Genomic DNA, 18,607 nt, shown 5'->3' on the forward strand with positions numbered 1-18,607 from the left:
AATAGCTAATACAATCCTGGGTTGTATAAACAGAGGCATAGAATCAAGATCACACAAAGTACTAGTACTGCTTTACAAAGCCCTAGTAAGACCACACCTGGAATACTGCAGCCAATTTTGGTCACCATATCACAAAAAAGATGTTGAGAGTTTGGAAAAAATTCAGAGAAAAGCAACCAAGATGATCCAAAGCCTGGAGATTAAAACATACGAAGAACGGCTGCGGGACTTGGGTTTGGCTAGTGTAAAGAAAAGAAGAAACAGGGGAGACATGATAGCAGTGTTCCAGCATCTGAGGGGCTGCCACAAGGCAGAGGGGGTCAGGTTGTTCACCAGAGCATCAGAGGGAAGGATGAGAAACAATGGTTGGAAACTGGTCAAGGAGAGAAACACCCTGGAATTGAGGAGAAACTTCCTGACAGTGAGGACAATCAACCAGTGGAACAGCTTGACACCAGAAATCGTGAGCGCTCCATCACTGGAAATTTTTAAGAAGAGACTAGACAATCACTGTCTGAGATGGTATATAAGTTCTCCTGCCTGAACAGGAGGCTGGACTAGAAGACCTCCAAGGTCCCTTCCAGCTCTATTCTATTCATTAGCAAGACAGCCAATTGGAATCCAGTAGCTCTGAGCACTGGAAAACCTATGAGCATAAGAACTACGGAACTATTTTTCCCTTTGGCACAAGGTGTCAAGCTTCAAAGAAATCTTATGCTGCTTCAGCCATTCCTGTTTCTTCGCTTGCCTACAGACCCAGGGGGGGAAGGGGGATGAATGGAATGTGCATCCCGAGTTGCCCAGCTTGAGAACCAAGATCATACGAGAATTGTTTGCTGAGAACTGAAGATTTTTCTCAGAATAATTGGGGAATGTGACCTACACTGTCAGCGGGAAGGGGAGTTTCTATACTTTTAATTTACTGTTCTGGCGCCAATTTAAGCAACGATGGTTTTCTATTCATCAGTGCCGATATGGTGTGCTCAATAAAGTTTTGCATCAGAGATTGGAATGTCTCAGTTGCCGAATCGTGGCAATCTGGCAGAAAACAGTGATGTCCACCTTGCTCAGGTACGATGTCACAATGTTCCTGTTACGTCTCGAATCTTCAGATGCTCTTTCCCGAAGTGGAGGACTTTGACACAAAAGAAACCCTTCAGATCCAGAAGATTCCAAGTCCCTTGGTCTTCCAAGAAGACTCAGCGCCAAATCTTGTTCATTCCAAACACTCTTCCAGGTTCCCAAATGTTCCCAAATTCACTATAGGTAGTCACTGATTTACAACCAAATTTGGGCCCAGAATTTACCTGGCTAAGCAAGACAGTTGTGTGAAGTGAGTCGTGCCCAATTTAATGGCATTGTTTTTGCCTTAGTTGTTAAGCGAATCACTCATTTTTAAGTGAATCATGCAGTTGTTAGGCAAATCGGGCTTCCCATCAGGAAGGTCGCAAATGGTGATCACATGATTCCAGGATGCTTCAACCATCATAAATACATGCTGGTTATCTAGCAGCTGAATTTTGATCTGGGGATGCTGCGACGGTCATAAATGCAAGGATTGGTTATAAGTCACTTCTCCAGTTGCATTGTAACTTTGAACAGTCGCTGGATGATGGTTGTAAGTCAGAGGTATGTTCACATCTGCCAGGCAGGTAACAACTGGCAGAGAATTTTGTTAAATGAAATTCTTGCTTTTAGCTGATTTTGTCCTTGGGACAAAATTCTGGCTGTCCCTTCTGCAGAAGCCCAAGACACTCAACCTAACCTCAAACTGAAGCTTCAGTGCATAGCAAACAAAAACCAAAAAACAGACCAACTTGTTCTCTGGGTGGAGCAAGGGAGCACCCAGGCGCATCGCCTGAAATCTGCTTAAAACAGGAAAAGTAAAAACAATGCACAACTAAAACAAGCAGTGACTGCAGCATAGATGTGGTGGACAATCTTCTCTGTGGGATAGTTTAACAGGATGGAAGTTGGTCAATGCCACCTGTGCTCTCTGCTTCTCCTGGGAATCCTTTCAGGTAAGATATTCTTAGCGGCTGGAATCTAGGGACCGGTAGCTGTGAAAACATGGGGAGATCCAGATCGGTAGCAAAGGTAAAGGATTTTCATGGAAAGCTGCTTGTTTTGTGTTTAACCTGTCTTTAAAGGTCAAGGAGCCATGAGGATGCTGCTACACAGGTGTAGAACTGGGCAATTCTATGTGCTAGCTTCAAAGATGAATCCCAGAGGTCCATTGGTTTTATAAATGGGAAAAGCTTGGGGCTGCCCTGATTCCTGATGGTGACATGGACAAGTCCCATGATATTGTTGGCAACATTTTCAGAAGTGGTTTGCCATTATTTTCTCGAGAAAGAGAGATTGGCTGAAAGTCACCCAGCCTAACTAAGAGAGGGTTAGAAATCCAGTTTCTATATTCCAGCGTTTTCACAACTACTCTCTCTTTATGGTAGACTAAAATATGAATCTTCTTCTTGAATCTGGAATAGGTAATTCCAAGGAGATTCAGGATGGACCAATTTTAACAGGCAGGGCTGGTATGGAATGAAAAAAAAAAAGTTGGAAGAAAAAAGGACTTTTCTTATAATTAACAGAATAACAGAGTCGGAAGAGATCTTGGAAGTCTCGTAGTCCAGGGGTAGGCAACCTTGGTTCTTTTATGACTTGTGGACTTCAGCTCCGGCTTAGGAATTCTGGGAGTTGAAGTCCATGAATCATAAAAGTGCCAAGGTTGCCTACCCCTGTCCTAGTCCAATACCGTGCTCAAGCAGGAGCCCCAATACCATTTCAGACAAATGGCTGTCCAGTCTCTTCTTAAAAGCCTGCAGTGATGGAGCACCTAGAACTTCTGGAAAAGTCATTCTACTGATTAATTGTTCACACTGTCAGGAAATTTCTCCTTAGATCTAGGTTGGTTCTCTTCTTGATTTGTTTCCATCCATGGCTTCTTGTCCTGCCTTCAAGGTCTTTTCTTTGCGGCAGCCCCCCAAATATTGGGACACTGCTATCATGTCACCCCTAGCCCTTCTTTTCACTAGACCAGGTATATCCAATTCCTGCAACCCTTTTTCATATGTTTTAACCTCCCATTCCCTAATCGTCTTTATTGCTTTTATTCTTCACTTTCCAAAGTCTTAACAAAGTTTTTTTATGATATGGTGACCAAAACTGAATGCAGTACTCTAAGTGTGTTCTTACTAAGGCTTTGTAAAGCACTACTAATACTTCACGTGATCTTGATTCTATCTCTTTTTTGGGGGGGCAATGATCTGTGATTAACTAATGCAAGACTCAATCTTTTGTGTCTCTAGTGCAGTGGTTCTCAACCTTTTTAATGCCGCGACCCCCAACCAGTCATAAGTCAAGGACTACTCAACTGGTCGTAAGTCGAGAACTACTCAACTGGTGCAGCACCGTTTGCAGAATGGGACTTTTGGCGGTCTCAGCAGGGCAGAGACAGCCTGGACAATTCCTATTGGCTTTTGAAAGCCAATAGAATTAGACTCTGTTCAAGAGAGTCTATTCTATTGGCTTTCAAAAGCCAACAGAATAGAAGGGAGTAGCACAGCTAAGGAAAAGGGGGGGAAAATGGCGGACTGCGTTGTTTGGCGACCCCCGTGAAATGGTCGTTCGACCCCAAATGGGGTCCCCACCCACAGGTTGAGAACCACTGCTCTAGTGTTTCTCAACTTTGTCAGTTTTTAGATGTATGGATTTCAACTCCCATAATTCCCCAGCCAGCCTATATAAAAATAAACCTTAGACAATAGGTGCCTGAACCCATATAAATGGATACAAAATTGTATCCTGAGTAGGTAATTAAAATTAATACAACATGATAAAATAGATACTGTAAAATATCTACTGGATATTTGGTTTAAAACAAATCCTACTGAACAGGGTGAAAACAAAACAGAGTTAACCTTGCAATCATTGTTGAGCCAGTTTTTGGATAGCTTTCTTGTTGTTGTTAATTGCGAAGTCGTGTCCGACCCATCGCGACCCCATGGACAATGTTCCTCCAGGTCTTCCTGTCCTCTACCATTTTCTGGAGTCCATTTAAGCTCACGCCTATAGCTTCAGGGACTCCATCCAGCCACCTCCTTCTCTGTCGTCCCATTCTTCTCTTGCCCTCCATCTTTCCCAGCATTAGGCCCTTCTCCAGTGAGTCCTTCCTTCTCATTAGGTGGCCAAAGTACTTGAGTTTCAACTTCAGGATCTGGCCTTCTAAAAAGCAGTCAGGGTTGATCTCCTCTAGGACTGACCGGTTTGATCGCCTTGCTGTCCAAGGGACTCGCAGGAGTCTTCTCCAGCACCATAGTTCAAAGGCCTCAATTCTTTGGCGCTCAGCCTTTCTTCTGGTCCAACTTTCACAGCCATACATTGCAACTGGAAAAACCATGGCCTTGACTATACGCACTTTTGTTGGCAGGGTGATGTCTCTGCTTTTTAGTATGCTGTCTAGGTTTGCCATAGCTTTCCTCCCCAAGAGCAAGCGTCTTTTAATTTCTTGGCTGAAGTCCCCATCTGAGGTGATCTGGGAGCCCAGAAAAATAAAATCTGTCACTACCTCCATTTCTTCCCCATCTATTTGCCAGGAATTGAGAGGGCCGGATGCCATGATTTTGGTTTTCTTAATGTTGAGTTTCAAGCCAACTTTTGCACTCTCCGTCTTCACCCACATCAAGAGGCTCTTTAGTTCCTCTTCACTTTCTGCCATTAGAGTGGTATCATCTGCATATCTTAGGTTGTTGATATTTCTCCCGGCAATCTTAATTCCAACTTTTGATTCATCTAGGCCTGCCTTTCTCATGATGTGCTCTGCATGTAAGTTAAATAGGCAGGGCGACAGTATACAGCCTTGCCGGACTTTCTTATGTCTTCAATAGTTATATTGCACAACTATTGCTTAGCTAGAGGCTTGAATAATGTCCAGAAATTAACCAGGAACATCAAGAAGACACATAATGAATTGTTATTTGCACATACTTAATTACAGTGCAATCAACAAATCAACAAATGAATTAGCCTTGTTCCTTGTCAAAATAAACCATAGTTTGCTCCAACCTCCCCATTTAACCCAATGCTAAGTCAAAAATAAACATATTGTGGCTTAATATGATGTGAACACTTTTTTTAAGACTTCGGAAAAGACAATTGATGTCTGTATTGATCCAAAGTATATATCTAATGAATACACCACTGGATTTAAGGGTGCTTAGAGTATCCTGAATAATTATGTATAATCTTTTAACACAACCTTCTGCATTTTGATTCAGTCATTCCATTGGGTTAATGAGACCCACTTCCAGGTATTTCCATAGTCCATAATCTCTTTTCTTAAGATTTTCTCTAAAGCAGTCTTCAATAACTTTAAGATGTGTGGACTTCAAATCCCAGAATACTCCAGCAAGCATTGCTGGCTAGGGAATTCTGGGAATTGAAATCTACACATAATGAAGTTGTTGAGGTTGAGAAACACTGCTCTAAAGCGATAGAGCCAGTTTAGTGTAGTGGATAAGGCGCTAGCCTAGAAACCAGGAGATGGTGAATTCTAGTTCCACCTTAGGCATGTAACTTGGCTGGATGACTTTAGGCCAATCTCCAGGAGACGGTGAGTTCTAGTCTTGCCTTAGACATGAAAGTTGATTGGGTAACTTTGGGTCGGTCCCTCTCTTTCAACTGAACCTACTTCACAGGGTGGGAAAAATAAGAAGAAGGAGGATTAGGTTATGTTGGCTGCCTTGTGTTACTTATAAAGTAATAAAGGCGGGATAGAAATCTAATTAATTAATTAATATTTGCTAAAGCCGTCAGTCCTCCAAGATAGGCCAAATCTGGAAAAGACACCGCATGAACCATTAGCACTCTACGGCCAGAGGGTATAATAAAAATCTTGAAAATCTGCAGAGATGTTTTCTCTCTCTCGTGTCTTATAGTATATTAAAGAAAATCAAGTCAGAACAATCTTGAGTTTCTCCCTCACCCTCTCCTATCTATCCAGGCAAAAGTGGGGTTTAGATAATGGTGGTTGAATTCCTTTTTCAAGGCCATCTCTGTACTTCTCCATAGCCATAATTTTTTAGATGTCTATGAAGATTCTCAGTCATCCAGGTCATGGTTGTCCCAAAGATGCATTTTCAAAAGGTAACTGGACTTTCTTTGTTTTTCCTTAAAGATGTTTTGCTTCTCATCCAAGAAGCTTTTTAAAAAAGCACCTTTGGGACTAATGTTTTAGAGATATAATTGTTAATAATAATAATAGTAATAGTAGTAGTAGTAGTAGTAGTAGTAGTAGTAGTAGTAGTAATGATGATGATGTTGGAAGGGACCTTGGAGGTCATCTAGTCCAACCCCCTGCTCAGGCAGAAAACCCTAAACCATTTCAGACAAATGGCTGTCCAGTCTCTTCTTAAAAACTTCCAGTGTTGGAGCATTCACCACTTCTGGAGGCAGGTTGTTCCACTGATTAATTGTCCTCACTGTCAGGAAGTTTCTCCTTAGTTCTAGGTTGCTTCTCTCCTTGATTAGTTTCCATCCGTTGCTTCCTGTCCTGCCTTCAAGCGCTTTGGAGAATAGCTTGACTCCCTCTTCTTTGTGGCAGCCCCAAGTCTGGTTCCAGCTAACTCTGCAAGCTGCCTGCATACCTGCTAGGGTGGGCCGTAAACTTTCCCCCTGATAAAAAATGGCTCTCTTCTGTTTCCTGTCAACAGAGGCAGGAAAAAGGAACTAAAACCACTAAGCAGCCCCTTGAGTCTGTCAAGAGGGGTAGTATTCTGTCATGGAGATGTGGTTGAGTGGCTTTACCAGCAAGGAAGGCACCCTGGGGAGGGCTTGTTATTGGAAAGATTGCAAGATATATTGGGAGATACGGTGAGTGGGAGTGACCTTCCCCCCCCCTTCATTTTTGTGCAAGCCTGATTCCTCAACCTGATGGACAAATATTCAGCGAGGTTTCCTCCGGTTGGCCCTACTGAATTTCCAGGCATCCCGCTGCCATAAAAAAACCCCAGTCTGGGTTTTCACAGTGTTGTGATTTATTGACTTATGAGTTGGTGTGTTGGGTGAACCCACCATATAGTTCAGTCAGAATAGAGCTGGAAGATAGTAACAGCAGTAAAGTTGGAAGGGACCTTGGAGGTCATCTAGTCCAACCCCCTGCTCGGGCAGGAAACCCTACACCATTTCGGACAAATGGCTGTCCAGTCTCTTCTTAAAAACTTCCAGTGTTGGAGCATTTAATGCTTCTGGAGGCAAGCTGTTCCACTGATTAATTGTTCTCACTGTCAGGAAGTTTCTCCTTAGTTCTAGGTTGCTTCTCTCCTTGATTAGTTTCCACCCGTTGCTTCTTGTCCTGCCTTCGGGTGCTTTAGAAAATAGCTTGATTCCCTCTTCTTTATGGCAGCCCCTGAGATATTGGAATACTGCTATCATGTCCCCCCCCCGTCCTTCTCTTCGTTAAACTAGACATACCCAGTTCTAGCAACCGTTCCTTATATAAGGATACCTTGGAGGTCTTCTAATCCAACAGCCTGCCCAAGCAGGAGACGATACCATTTCAGACAAGTGACTGTCCAATTTTTTTAAAAAAAACCCTCCAGTGATGAAGCAGCCACAACTTCTGGAGGCAAGCTGTTCCACTGATTAATTGTCCTCACTTTTAGGAAGTTTCTCTTTAATTTCAGGTTGCTTCTCTCCTTGATTAGTTTCCATCCGTTGCTTCTTGTCCTGCCTTCAGGTGCTTTGGAGAATAAGCTGACCCTCTCTTCTTTGGGTTCCAGAAATGATTTTTTTTTTAATTTTGATGATCTTACTCTTGTTTTTAACTATTTTTATTACACTGTCTGAATTTTTTTTATACTCTCTGAATGCCTGAATGGATGATTCTCTTCCTAATAGCATACACAGAACATCAGAGTTGGAAGAGATCCTGGAGGCCTTCTAGTCCAACAGGAGACCCTATACCAGTTGTAGGCAACCTTGGCTCTTTTATGACTCATGGACTTCAACTCCCAGAATTCCTGAGCCAGCATGGCTCAGCATGGAAACCTCTGCCTTTCCCCTCAGCGTGGCTGGCTCAGAAATTCTGGGAGTTGAAGTTCACCAGTCATAAAAGAGCCAAGGTTGCCTACCCCTGCTCTATACGATTTCAAACAAATGGCTGTCCAATCTCTTCTCAAAAACCTCCAATGATGGAGCACCCACAAGTTCTGGAGGCAGGCTGTTCCCCTGATTATTCTCCCTGTCAGGAAATTCCTCCTTAGTTCTAGGTTGCTTCTCTCCTTGGTTATTTTCCATCCATTGCTCCCGATTAATTGTTCTAACTGTCAGGAAAGGGGGCCAACTCCATCATGAACCCCTCCCACCTATTCAATGCATGCTAAAAACTGGGGTTGGGAGTCGCCAAAACGCTTCTTGTCCACACAGGTGCCCTGTCTGCCTGACCCAGACAAAGCACAAGCAAAAACAGTTGGAAACAGTTGGAAACAACCAACTTTGCCTACCCCTGGACTTTGGGGTAGCCCCTCAAATACTGGAATACTGCTATCATGTCCCCCCTCGTCCTTCTTTTCTCAAGACTTCCAGCCACCGCTCTTCATATGTTTTTGTTGCCAGGTCTTTATTCATCTTAGTTGCTCTTCTTTGCACCTTTTCCAAAGTCTCAACATCTTTTTTGTAATGTGGTGATCAAAACTGGATGCAGTATTCCAGGTGTGGTCTTACTTTGTTGTTGTTAGTTGCAAAGTCATGTCCGACCCACCATGCCCCCATGGACAACGTTCGTCCAGGTCTTCCTGTCCTCTACCATCTTCTGGAGTCCATTTAAGCTCACGCCTATTGCTTCAGTGACTCCATCCAGCCACCTCATCCTCTGTCGTCCCCTTCTTCTATTGCCCTCAATCTTTCCCAGCATTAGGCCTTTCTCCAGTGAGTCCTTCCTTCTCATTAGGTGGCCAAAGTACTTGAGTTTCAACTTCAGGATCTGGCCTTCCAAAGAGCAGTCAGGGTTGATCTCCTCTAGGACTGACCGGTTGGATCGCCTTGCAGTCCAGGGGATTTGCAGAAGTCTTCTCCAGCACCATAGTTCAAAGGCCTCCATTCTTTGGCGCTCAGCCTTTCTTATGGTCCAACTTTCACAGCCATACATTGCAACTGGAAAAACCATGGCCTTGACTATATGTACTTTTGTTGGCAGGGTGATGTCTCTGCTTTTTAGTATGCTGTCTAGATTTGCCATAGCTTTCCTCCCCAGGAGCAAGCGTCTTTTAATTTCTTGGCTGCAGTCCTCATCTGCGGTGATCGTGGAGCCCAGGAAGATAAAATCTGTCACTACCTCCATTTCTTCCCCATCTATTTGCCAGGAATTGAGAGGGCCGGATTCCATTATCTTGGTCTTACTAAGGATTTATAAAGCGGTACTAATACTTCACATAATTTTGATTCTATGCCTCCTATTGTAAACCTTAATTTGTACTTTACTGTATTGGGTAAAACACAGCCAGTTTTTGATTCAAGACACCAGGGCTAAGCACTTGAGAAGTCAGCCAATAATCAAAGGATTTTTGTGACTAACTGTTCTTTAATAACATGAAATTGCAGACAGTATATAGTTAAGTTAGAATTAATCCATTTCATCCAGTGCATTCAACAATCATTTGTGAAAGTAATATGTTCCCAAGTATGTTTAAAGAAACAATCCTTCTAGGCAGGCATAATGTAAATAGAGAATCTGATTGTTTCATGTTTTGTACACCAATATTTTTATGTAATCAAGACTGGGGCTTCAATGGAATCAGAAATCTGTCTGGATGCTCCATTGTTGGCATTTTTTTATTCTCCTTCCCTTATGATTTCTATGTTGGGATTTTAGGATATTGATTGCAATGATGTTTATATTTATAATTGCTATTTTCATGTTTTCTGTTTTATCTATTGTCCACGCCCAGAATCACCTTTGGTGAGATGGGTGGCTATATAAATTTGATTATTTTTTCCCCCTTCTCCTATGTGCAGGTTGTATTTGTAACAACACAATCACTGATACTACTCCAGTTATTCCAGCAACAGAGCAAGCTAAAAGCACAGATCAAAACCCTGCAAAACCCAACAATCACGTCGTAACGACTGCAACTATGGAAACGGATCCCACTTGTCAGGATTCCAAGCCTTTGATGCAACACCGTTCCCTGTCGTCCATCACCATGAAACCCGTAGATACCTCTCGAATCATTTTGGAAGGGAGTTCTGCCACTCTGGAGTGTCAGTTTAAGGCCCCATCTGGGGTAAACGTTTTCTGGAAAAAATCTTGCTCCCCAAATTGTAGCAGCAGTCTTAACGTCTCCGATACCAGCCACCGCAAAATCTCTACAAACATCTTTCAGGGCTGGTCAAAGCTCTTCTTTCATTCAACCCAAAGGAATGATACTGGCATGTACTACTGCTTTCTTGTTGCTGACTCCGGTTATGGGCAATCATGTGGAACATATCTATGGGTCAGGAGTGAGTATAAACCTTAACACTATTAAGGGTTGGATGGTTATCTTTTGCAAATGGAGAGGAGAGGCACAAATGATGTGCCAGATCTCTAACCTAGTTTTTGATCGATTGGTTGATTGGTTGAGTCAGTGTTGACTCTTAATGATTACACAGAACATCTCCAGGATAGTCTGTCCCCAACCTGGCTCTTCAGGCCTTCCAATGGTGTGTTAAATACCCTAATAATCAAGTATGTACAGTGTCATGGTTCCGACAGATGAAACTCTTCAAAGAACTTCGAGGCATTGTTTACCTTAAAGAATCTCTATTAGGGAAGCATAGCATCGGCACTAACACAATCGAAGCCAAAAACTGGATTCCGCTCCCCTGAGCACATCGTATCAAAGCACAATTCCCTCCTCCAATTAACAGTCATAAATCACATTCTCCAATTAGTTTGAAACGCAGGCTTTCCCTCCAGTTCTCCAGCCCGCCAATTCTTATCCTCTCTTAGTTCAATAACCTTGGTTCACACACTAGGTCTAGTATTGTTATGTCTAGCTAAACTCTCATGTACATTCCTCCCCCCAGCATCATCTAACTTTAACTCTAACTTTAAGAGTAAAACATAAGAAGAAAATGGTTGCATCTCCAACTGTTGTCAAAGCAAAAACATCTGATGTTAGCAGCGTTGACATCCAGCTTGCTATTTCCATTTTATTTTTATTTTCCTTCCAACTTTCTCAGCATTATAGACTTTTTTTAGAGTGAGGTTAGACCTCAGCATAAAAGGTACAGGTTAGCCAGCGGTATTCAGGAAGTCTGAAGACTGATATTCATTAGATGTAGATAATGCCTTACCTCTAAGAGCTCAAGGCTATTCCATCCTCCAGTTTATAAAGTGTAAATAAACTCAACAAGTTTATAAACAAGCCCAACAAGTTTGTGACGTATACAGTGTGCACACTTTTAGATTTAGTGTTTTTATTTGCCGTGTTTTTCAACTGTGAGACACATGGGACTAAGACAGAATGACTGACCGAGAGTCTCCTACCAGACTGTGATTGAGGGTACCATTCATGCACACGTGCACACAAACATACACACACACAAAGACTTACAATATTTCAGCTCTGGGATTACCCTAAAAGTCATTGAGTTAGTTGCAAAGACATCTTTGGTTATTCAATTTTTAGGAAACAGAACCTTCAGTGGAAAAATGTAGAAATAGCCTTTGGAAGGATTGAAAGCATAGAGCTAAATTACAATTAATAAGCAAATAGTACTGGTTGATATAAGGTCCAAAGCTGATTTGGATAATGACAAATAGAGGATTTCATATACTGTAACAAGAAATCCTGCAGGAAAAAAAGGTTGGGTTGTAGGAGTGAAAAATTCTTCCCTTATATAAATGATTGCTGTCTAAATACAGATGATTGTTAATTATTGTAGTACTTTCTATTGTGGGCACGAAAGAAACACTGGACCAATGCTGCTGATTTGCCAACTAATTAAAACCAGCTAATAATATCTACGCTTCTGGTTTCCTTCATCACTTGGCAGGAAAATATTAGGTATCTATGTGTCTCTGGTTTCATTTATAGAATAATTAGAATACGGTATATGGGGAAATAATAGACTAATTACTAATTATTCGTTGGAATATGGAAGCAAAGGGTTAAGTAGCCTCTTCCTCATCTTGTATTTAAGTTCAGAAATTTGTCTCAAGAGTCTTCACCAGATAAAGATAACAGGCACCAAATTCTTACCGAAACGTGTATTTGTGAAATAATAGTAGCTAATGTAATCAATTCAGAGAATAGATATTGAGGGGTGCTTTTTTATTGCATCTTTTCCCACAAAACTTTGATCCCCAACACAGCTGTTTGTCCTTCTGTCTGGTTCAAAATTATAGTATCTCAGTCTTTTTTTTTTAATATGCTCCATCACAATACACTGTGAATTGGAACTTTCATTTCCTTTTCGAAATTGCTGCTTGTCTGTGATATGATGCACCTCCGGCCCACACATGTTAATTTGAAGTTTTTAAATAGGCAGGAGGTGTCTGCAGAACTTGTTACAGGAAGAGACTTCTACATAGGAGAAATCCAGACAGCTGGTTTGGCACATAAGAACTCCAAAGTGAGCAAGCAAACGTTTCAGGAGATTGTGTATCCTCCATGCTGTTCCAGGCACTAAGGACACAGAGACATTTAAATGTATATAAATGCATCGACAAGGCCAATATAAGTCTAATTGGTTCCGTGGATATCTGAGTTAGATAATGCTGTCTGGTTAGTTGGTTGGGAAATATATGAGACTTAAATACATACTATACATCAATGCATGTAATCTTCTGCTCATTAAAATGGAGACTGTGCCAAACAATTAACATCCATAAGCTGGCTACGTTTAACATGCTGTAATGGTTACTGAACGAACCCACATTCTGGGTTTGTGTGATAAAATAAACCCAACAGTTACTACATGGCCAGTAGTTATACTATGTAAATCACCCGTCATGAACCAAGATTGAAATGAGCTAAGGTTAGAATGTTGTACAAATCCAACTGTGGGATTTAAAATTGACCTGCTTATGTTTATTGTGGCAGTTTATTTTGTCAATGTGTTTGCCATTTTGCAAAAATTGCTATTTGATAAAAGGACCTCAGGGAATTAATAGACACATCTGTTATTTGCAGCAAAATGAGTTGGCAGCGTACATAATTCTGAAAAAGAGAATTCCAAGTGGGTGGTAAATAGGAAGATCAGGAATCTTATGAGGTTTCCAATCAATTGTCCATTTTTGGCTGTCTTCTAGAACCTCACCCCATCTCCTTCCTGAATATGCGTGAATCCATTAAAAACAAGATTATCACTGTGGAAGGATTCCTTCTGCTTATCTGTGCCATTGGTCCTGGCCTTTTTCTGCTGTTCAAGGTGAGCTGTTTTTTTCCCTTCACATATCATTTCCATACATGCATATATAGTGTGACCCATTCTGAATCTGTTTGTGCATAGTTTCCAGTCACCAGATCTTGTTCTGCTTTTGATCACTATGTTAAAGAATATTTTGCTTTCTCGCAGAGGCATTAGCAGACAGTTTACAGTAATGGAAAGATCAACTGGTTTCAAAAGTATCATTAGGAGATTGTTATTCTTGGAACTATATTTTGAATTTCTTTTGAACATTTCTTTCACAGTATGGGTATTACATCAGATCCAATTGGCAGTAATCTAAGTAACTATTAGTAACATGGATTAGGCAAGTTGTTAGCTATACACATTAGGAGGAATCTATAGCTGGTTTCTCAAAATAAAATTCTATTGATGCCTGCTTTTAGGAGAATATTCCTACAGTATCGCATATATCTTTCTATTTTTTTCCATCATTTAATGCAAAACATTGTATGTGAGTCTCAAAACAGTTTTTCATAGGGGGGATGAAAAATTAGGCCCAGACTGTTAGCATAAACAAACAAGCTGCATCTTGTGTCTTAAATCTATGTCCTATTAACTGTCAAACATTTGTTGTTACATACCCATTTCCATATCAAAATCAGTGGACAGAACTTAAAACTGGACTTACGAAATTAAGTCAGGACCTACCTACAATATACTAAAACAGCTCCACAATAATTGATAGAGAAGTTGGCCATGACTAGCGTAAATCCTAGTATAGTAAATATTGAATGAAATGGGATTTTAAAAAATTCTTCCAGTTTATAGTCCAAAATGAAGTTCTGCATACAAACTCTTCATTATATCTGACAGTTGAATTTACTCAGCTATGTGACAAGGCCTATTCAAACATCTGTTGTCGTTTACTATCTGCACATGAATAGATTTTCCTGGTTGGTTTTATTTACTTAAATTGTTTTATATACCCTATCTCACTACTATTACTCTGGGCAGTTAACAAAGGTTCAAAAATAGTACATCTATATAGATATAAAAATCATATGACTAAGAGGTCATACAAAAGAATCTGGATTCAATTACTTTCCTGACCCTCATGCCTGGGCACAACCAGGTCTTCAAGATATGAGCAGGTTGAGATCAACCTAATCTGGGGCAATATGATTTTCTAGATGGGGGAAGGGGCACAACTAGATTGCTAGATGACAGTCCCTGATTGAATGGATTCCTAACCAATCTAACCTTCCTAACCAACCTAACAGACTGAAATCATGGGAGTAAGGCACTTAGTTTGCTCTTAAGCATCCTCTATTGACTGTGTTTTTATTTGCGTAAAGTACAATACTAAAACATTTTATATTAATTTCACCAAAGTTGAAGTTAAATATAGAAAGACTTTTCAACCAGTGGTACAGGTACCACCCTTGCTACATTGGCACCTGGCAGGTGGTATGCGACCATCCTAGAAAAGTAGTAGTGGGGGGGGGGGAATGAGCTGAACTGGTGGCAGCGCCGCACAAGCCTGAGAGAGAGACGGCTGGAGCTGCAGGGCTGTCAGGGCTAAGTGGAAGCGCCAGGATCAGCGCCAGGCTCCAGCTGGAGCTCGGCCCTGATCCTGGTGCTTCTGCTGATCCCTGAAGAAGCACCAATCAGCTGGAAAGCAGCGCTGATCCTGGCGCTTCTGCTGAGCCCAGAAGAAGCGCTGATCAGCTGGAATGTTGCAGCATCTCCAGGGTCTTGTGATTTACATTCAGATGCTTGGCAACTGATTCATATTTATGACGGTCACAGTGTCCCAGGGCCATGTGAAGGGACCAAAACCTGCTGCAACCACCCAGCATACGGGAGGAATAAAAACCAAACACCTCCCCACCCCACCCCCACTGCCAATCCTCAACAGAAATGCTCACAACAATGAAAACCTCGGACAGGAGGAAGAGCGCCTCCAGGCGGGCAGGCAGGTGTCTTGCTCTGCTGTGGCTTGGGGGGGCGCTTTTTTCAATGCCATTGTAACTTCGAACAGTCATTAAGCAAACTGTGTTAAGTCGAGGACTACCTGTACTTTATCAGTTTTTTTCCTTTTTGGGGGGAGGGTCATCAAGTTTTTGACACCTTGCTAGGTGACTGGTGGTACTCGGATGTTGCCATACCCTAGAAGTGGTACAATGGGTAAAAGGTTGAAAAGCCCTGACTTAAAGCATAATATTAGTTGACTTTTTAGTGAATCCTAGCCTCTTGTTATCTTGCTTGCAGAAGAGATGGGAAAACGAGCGCCTCTTGCAAGCCAAGAAGAAAGCTTGTGAAGAGGAGAATCTGTATGAAGTAAGTCAATGGAGTGATTCCTGAGTATATTGCAGAAGCAAGGGGAGGAAATAATGGGATAGATAACAATGAAAACAGGGATTTCAGTTAGACCTATTCTACTATAATCTACGCACCCCAAACTATAGTACAAGAATACATAGATAGTGTAGCTATGATGGTGCTATAAATGGAGGGGGCAGAAGGAGGATCCTGATATTCACCAATGGAAGAATTTTTTTCAGTTGGAAAGATGTTAATTTTTACTTGGTGTTACTTTTATTGTATCTACTGTATTTGCAGTCCATGCTTAGTAAGGTTGTGTAGGATTTTAGCCTTAACTTCCTCAGTACATGACTTTCAGAATAATGAACTCTTTGTCTTTTCCCTTCAGGGACTGAATCTGGATGATTGCTCAATGTATGAGGACATCTCCAGAGGTCTACAAGCTACTTACCAAGACATAGGCAATGTCAAAGTGATTGATTTACAGCTAGAGAAACCAGAGAAACCATGAATTAAAAATGCCTCGTTGTAATTTTCTAGTTTATTGAAAATGGTTATTTTAAAAGTCTTCCTTGATATCTCTTGCTGATAATGTGTACATATGTGATGGCGATTCTGTATTTTCCTATATTTAGAGAATAATTGTATAACTTTTAATCTTGAGAAGTGAGCTCTGCACTGTCAAAAATTGGCTTGAATAGAATCTCGTAAATGAAATAAGCAAAAACCTTTGATTTCCCAAAGAAGAAAATACTCTGATTATATGCTATTTCATAATTCTCTGATTCCTGATTGCCATTATTTTAAAAAGGAACATCTCTCTGAGATTCTGAAATATAAGCAATGATTAAATATTACCTATGGTGACATTTACAATTCATTAATTTCTTATGCTTGCTTTCAGCCTCTCAATTTGTATAAAAAGAGGCACATCCATAAACTGTATTTGCATTAATTTCAAATTATCATTTTCTCCTCTGAATTGAACATTTAAAAGATTATCTCATATTTGTAGAAAAGTCTTATTGTGGATGGTGCTAATTGGTAGTGGGTATGTTCTCATTAAAGAAACAAAGAAAAATGTCATCACACATCCAACATTTGGAGTAGCTGTATATAACATTTTTTAAATATAAACCTGGTGAAATAAAATAAACAAATGCCTCATTTCCCTGCAAAAACATAAATGGATAACAATATTTGTGATATCTATATGAAGAAATAAAACGTAAGAAATCTAGATGTCCAGCAACAGTACTCCCTGGAAGAACATTCTTATGACACCTGCAAAAAGAAAAAAAATTAAAAGGAAAAGACTGGAATGACATGGACAAATAGCCACTGCAATGTTTCTCTTCACTGTTTATTTGCTATTTTAATACTTTCCCATTCTTTAAGGGAAAACATAGCTTTACTTATACTTCAGACTTGTGAATACAGTAAGGCTTCTACCTTGTTTTTTTTTTCACAGAGCAAACAATAGCAAAAACAAGCAGTGGTAACATAAATTCCAAAGACAATGGGTTTTGGCTTTAGTAGGTGCCAACAACTTTCATGGGATAATTCTTCAATATTTGACAGTTTTAATCAATGCCCTGTTGTAATCCTATGGTTTCTTAATGTCAATTAGTTTTTTAATAAATTAAACTTTATTTTATGACTCAAAATCTATGGCTTTGATATATTCTTTACTGAAGATGTGTTAGATTACTCATTTCAAAAATACTTCATAATTTATATTTATATATTTAGTAGTACTATTTGACAGTTGGTCAATATGTCAAGCTTGATGAATACTGGGCACTACTTGGATGAGACAGTGAAACTTTTCCCACAGTCCTACATGAATACGGCCTCTCTCCTGTATGCGTCCGCTTGTGAGTGGCCAGGTGAACTGATTGGCTAAAGCTCTTGCCACACTCCCTACATGAATACAGCCTCTCTCCTGTATGCGTCCGCATGTGAGTGGCCAGGCTTGATGAGACAGTGAAGCTCTTGCCACACTCCCTACATGAATACGGCCTCTCTCCTGTATGCGTCCGCATGTGAGTGGCCAAGTGAACTGATTGGCTAAAGCCTTTGCCACACTCCCTACATGAATATGGCCTCTTTCCTGTATGCGTCGGCATGTGTTTAGCCAGGCTTGATGAGACAGTGAAGCTCTTGCCACACTCTCTACATGAATACGGCCTCTCTCCTGTATGCGTCCGCATGTGAGTGGCCAGGTTAACTGATCTGCTAAAGCTCTTGCCACACTCCCTACATGAATACGGCCTCTCTCCTGTATGCGTCCGCATGTGAGTGGCCAGGCTTGATGAGTCAGTGAAGCTCTTGCCACACTCCCTACATGAATACGGCCTCTCTCCTGTATGCGTCCGCATGTGAGTGGCCAGGTGAACTGATTGGCTAAAGCTCTTGCCACACTCCCTACATGAATACGGCCTCTCTCCTGTATGCGTCCGCATGTGAGTGGCCAGGTGAACTGATTGGCTAAAGCTCTTGTCACACTCCCTACATGAATATGGCCTCTCTCCTGTATGCGTCCGCATGTGAGTGGCCAGGCTTGATGAGACAGTGAAGCTCTTGCCACACTCCCTACATGAATACGGCCTCTCTCCTGTATGCGTCCGCATGTGAGTGGCCAGGCTTGATGAGACAGTGAAGCTCTTGCCACACTCCCTACATGAATACGGCCTCTCTCCTGTATGCGTCCGCTTGTGTTTAGCCAGGCTTGATGAGTCAGTGAAGCTCTTGCCACACTCCCTACATGAATACGGCCTCTCTCCTGTATGCGTCCGCATGTGAGTGGCCAAGTGAACTGATTGGCTAAAGCCTTTGCCACACTCCCTACATGAGTATGGCTCCTGTCTTACATGTGTTTGTTTCCAAGTGGATTGTCCTGATG

The 18,607-nt window shown here is 41.3% G+C and overlaps 2 protein-coding genes across 3 annotated transcripts; one reads left to right on the forward strand and one right to left on the reverse strand.

The window, feature by feature from the left end:
* The first annotated feature begins 1,866 nt into the window (after positions 1–1,866).
* CD79A (CD79a molecule) lies at positions 1,867–17,369 on the forward strand. Of its 2 annotated transcripts, none has more exons than XM_039352192.1 (5): positions 1,867–2,021; positions 10,015–10,500; positions 13,298–13,416; positions 15,649–15,717; positions 16,091–17,369. In XM_039352192.1, the coding sequence occupies exons 1-5, from the start codon at positions 1,967–1,969 to the stop codon at positions 16,211–16,213; spliced, it is 852 nt and encodes a 283-aa protein (XP_039208126.1). In that variant the 5' UTR covers positions 1,867–1,966; the 3' UTR covers positions 16,214–17,369. The 2 variants fall into 2 exon arrangements, with proteins under 2 accessions (XP_039208126.1, XP_039208127.1); XM_039352193.1 differs by having other exon boundaries at positions 15,652–15,717.
* On the reverse strand, positions 17,159–18,607 carry LOC120312005 (zinc finger protein 135-like). Its single transcript, XM_039352191.1, has one exon. It carries the CDS (start codon positions 18,501–18,503, stop codon positions 17,475–17,477), a length of 1,029 nt encoding a protein of 342 aa, XP_039208125.1. The 5' UTR covers positions 18,504–18,607; the 3' UTR covers positions 17,159–17,474.

Source organism: Crotalus tigris, unplaced genomic scaffold, assembly GCF_016545835.1.
Source record: "Crotalus tigris isolate CLP2741 ecotype Arizona unplaced genomic scaffold, ASM1654583v1 scf7180000018413.2111637, whole genome shotgun sequence".
Lineage (NCBI taxonomy): Eukaryota > Metazoa > Chordata > Lepidosauria > Squamata > Viperidae > Crotalus > Crotalus tigris.

Coding starts and splice junctions, on each gene's coding strand:
- CD79A (XM_039352192.1), top strand. CDS start 1,967: ATGGAAGTTGGTCAATGCCACCTGTGCTCTCTGCTTCTCCTGGGAATC. Junction 2,022..10,014: donor TCTCCTGGGAATCCTTTCAG/GTAAGATATTCT, acceptor TCCTATGTGCAG/GTTGTATTTGTAACAACACA. Junction 13,417..15,648: donor GCCTTTTTCTGCTGTTCAAG/GTGAGCTGTTTT, acceptor TCTTGCTTGCAG/AAGAGATGGGAAAACGAGCG.
- LOC120312005 (XM_039352191.1), bottom strand. CDS start 18,503: ATGCGGACGCATACAGGAGAGAGGCCGTATTCATGTAGGGAGTGTGGC.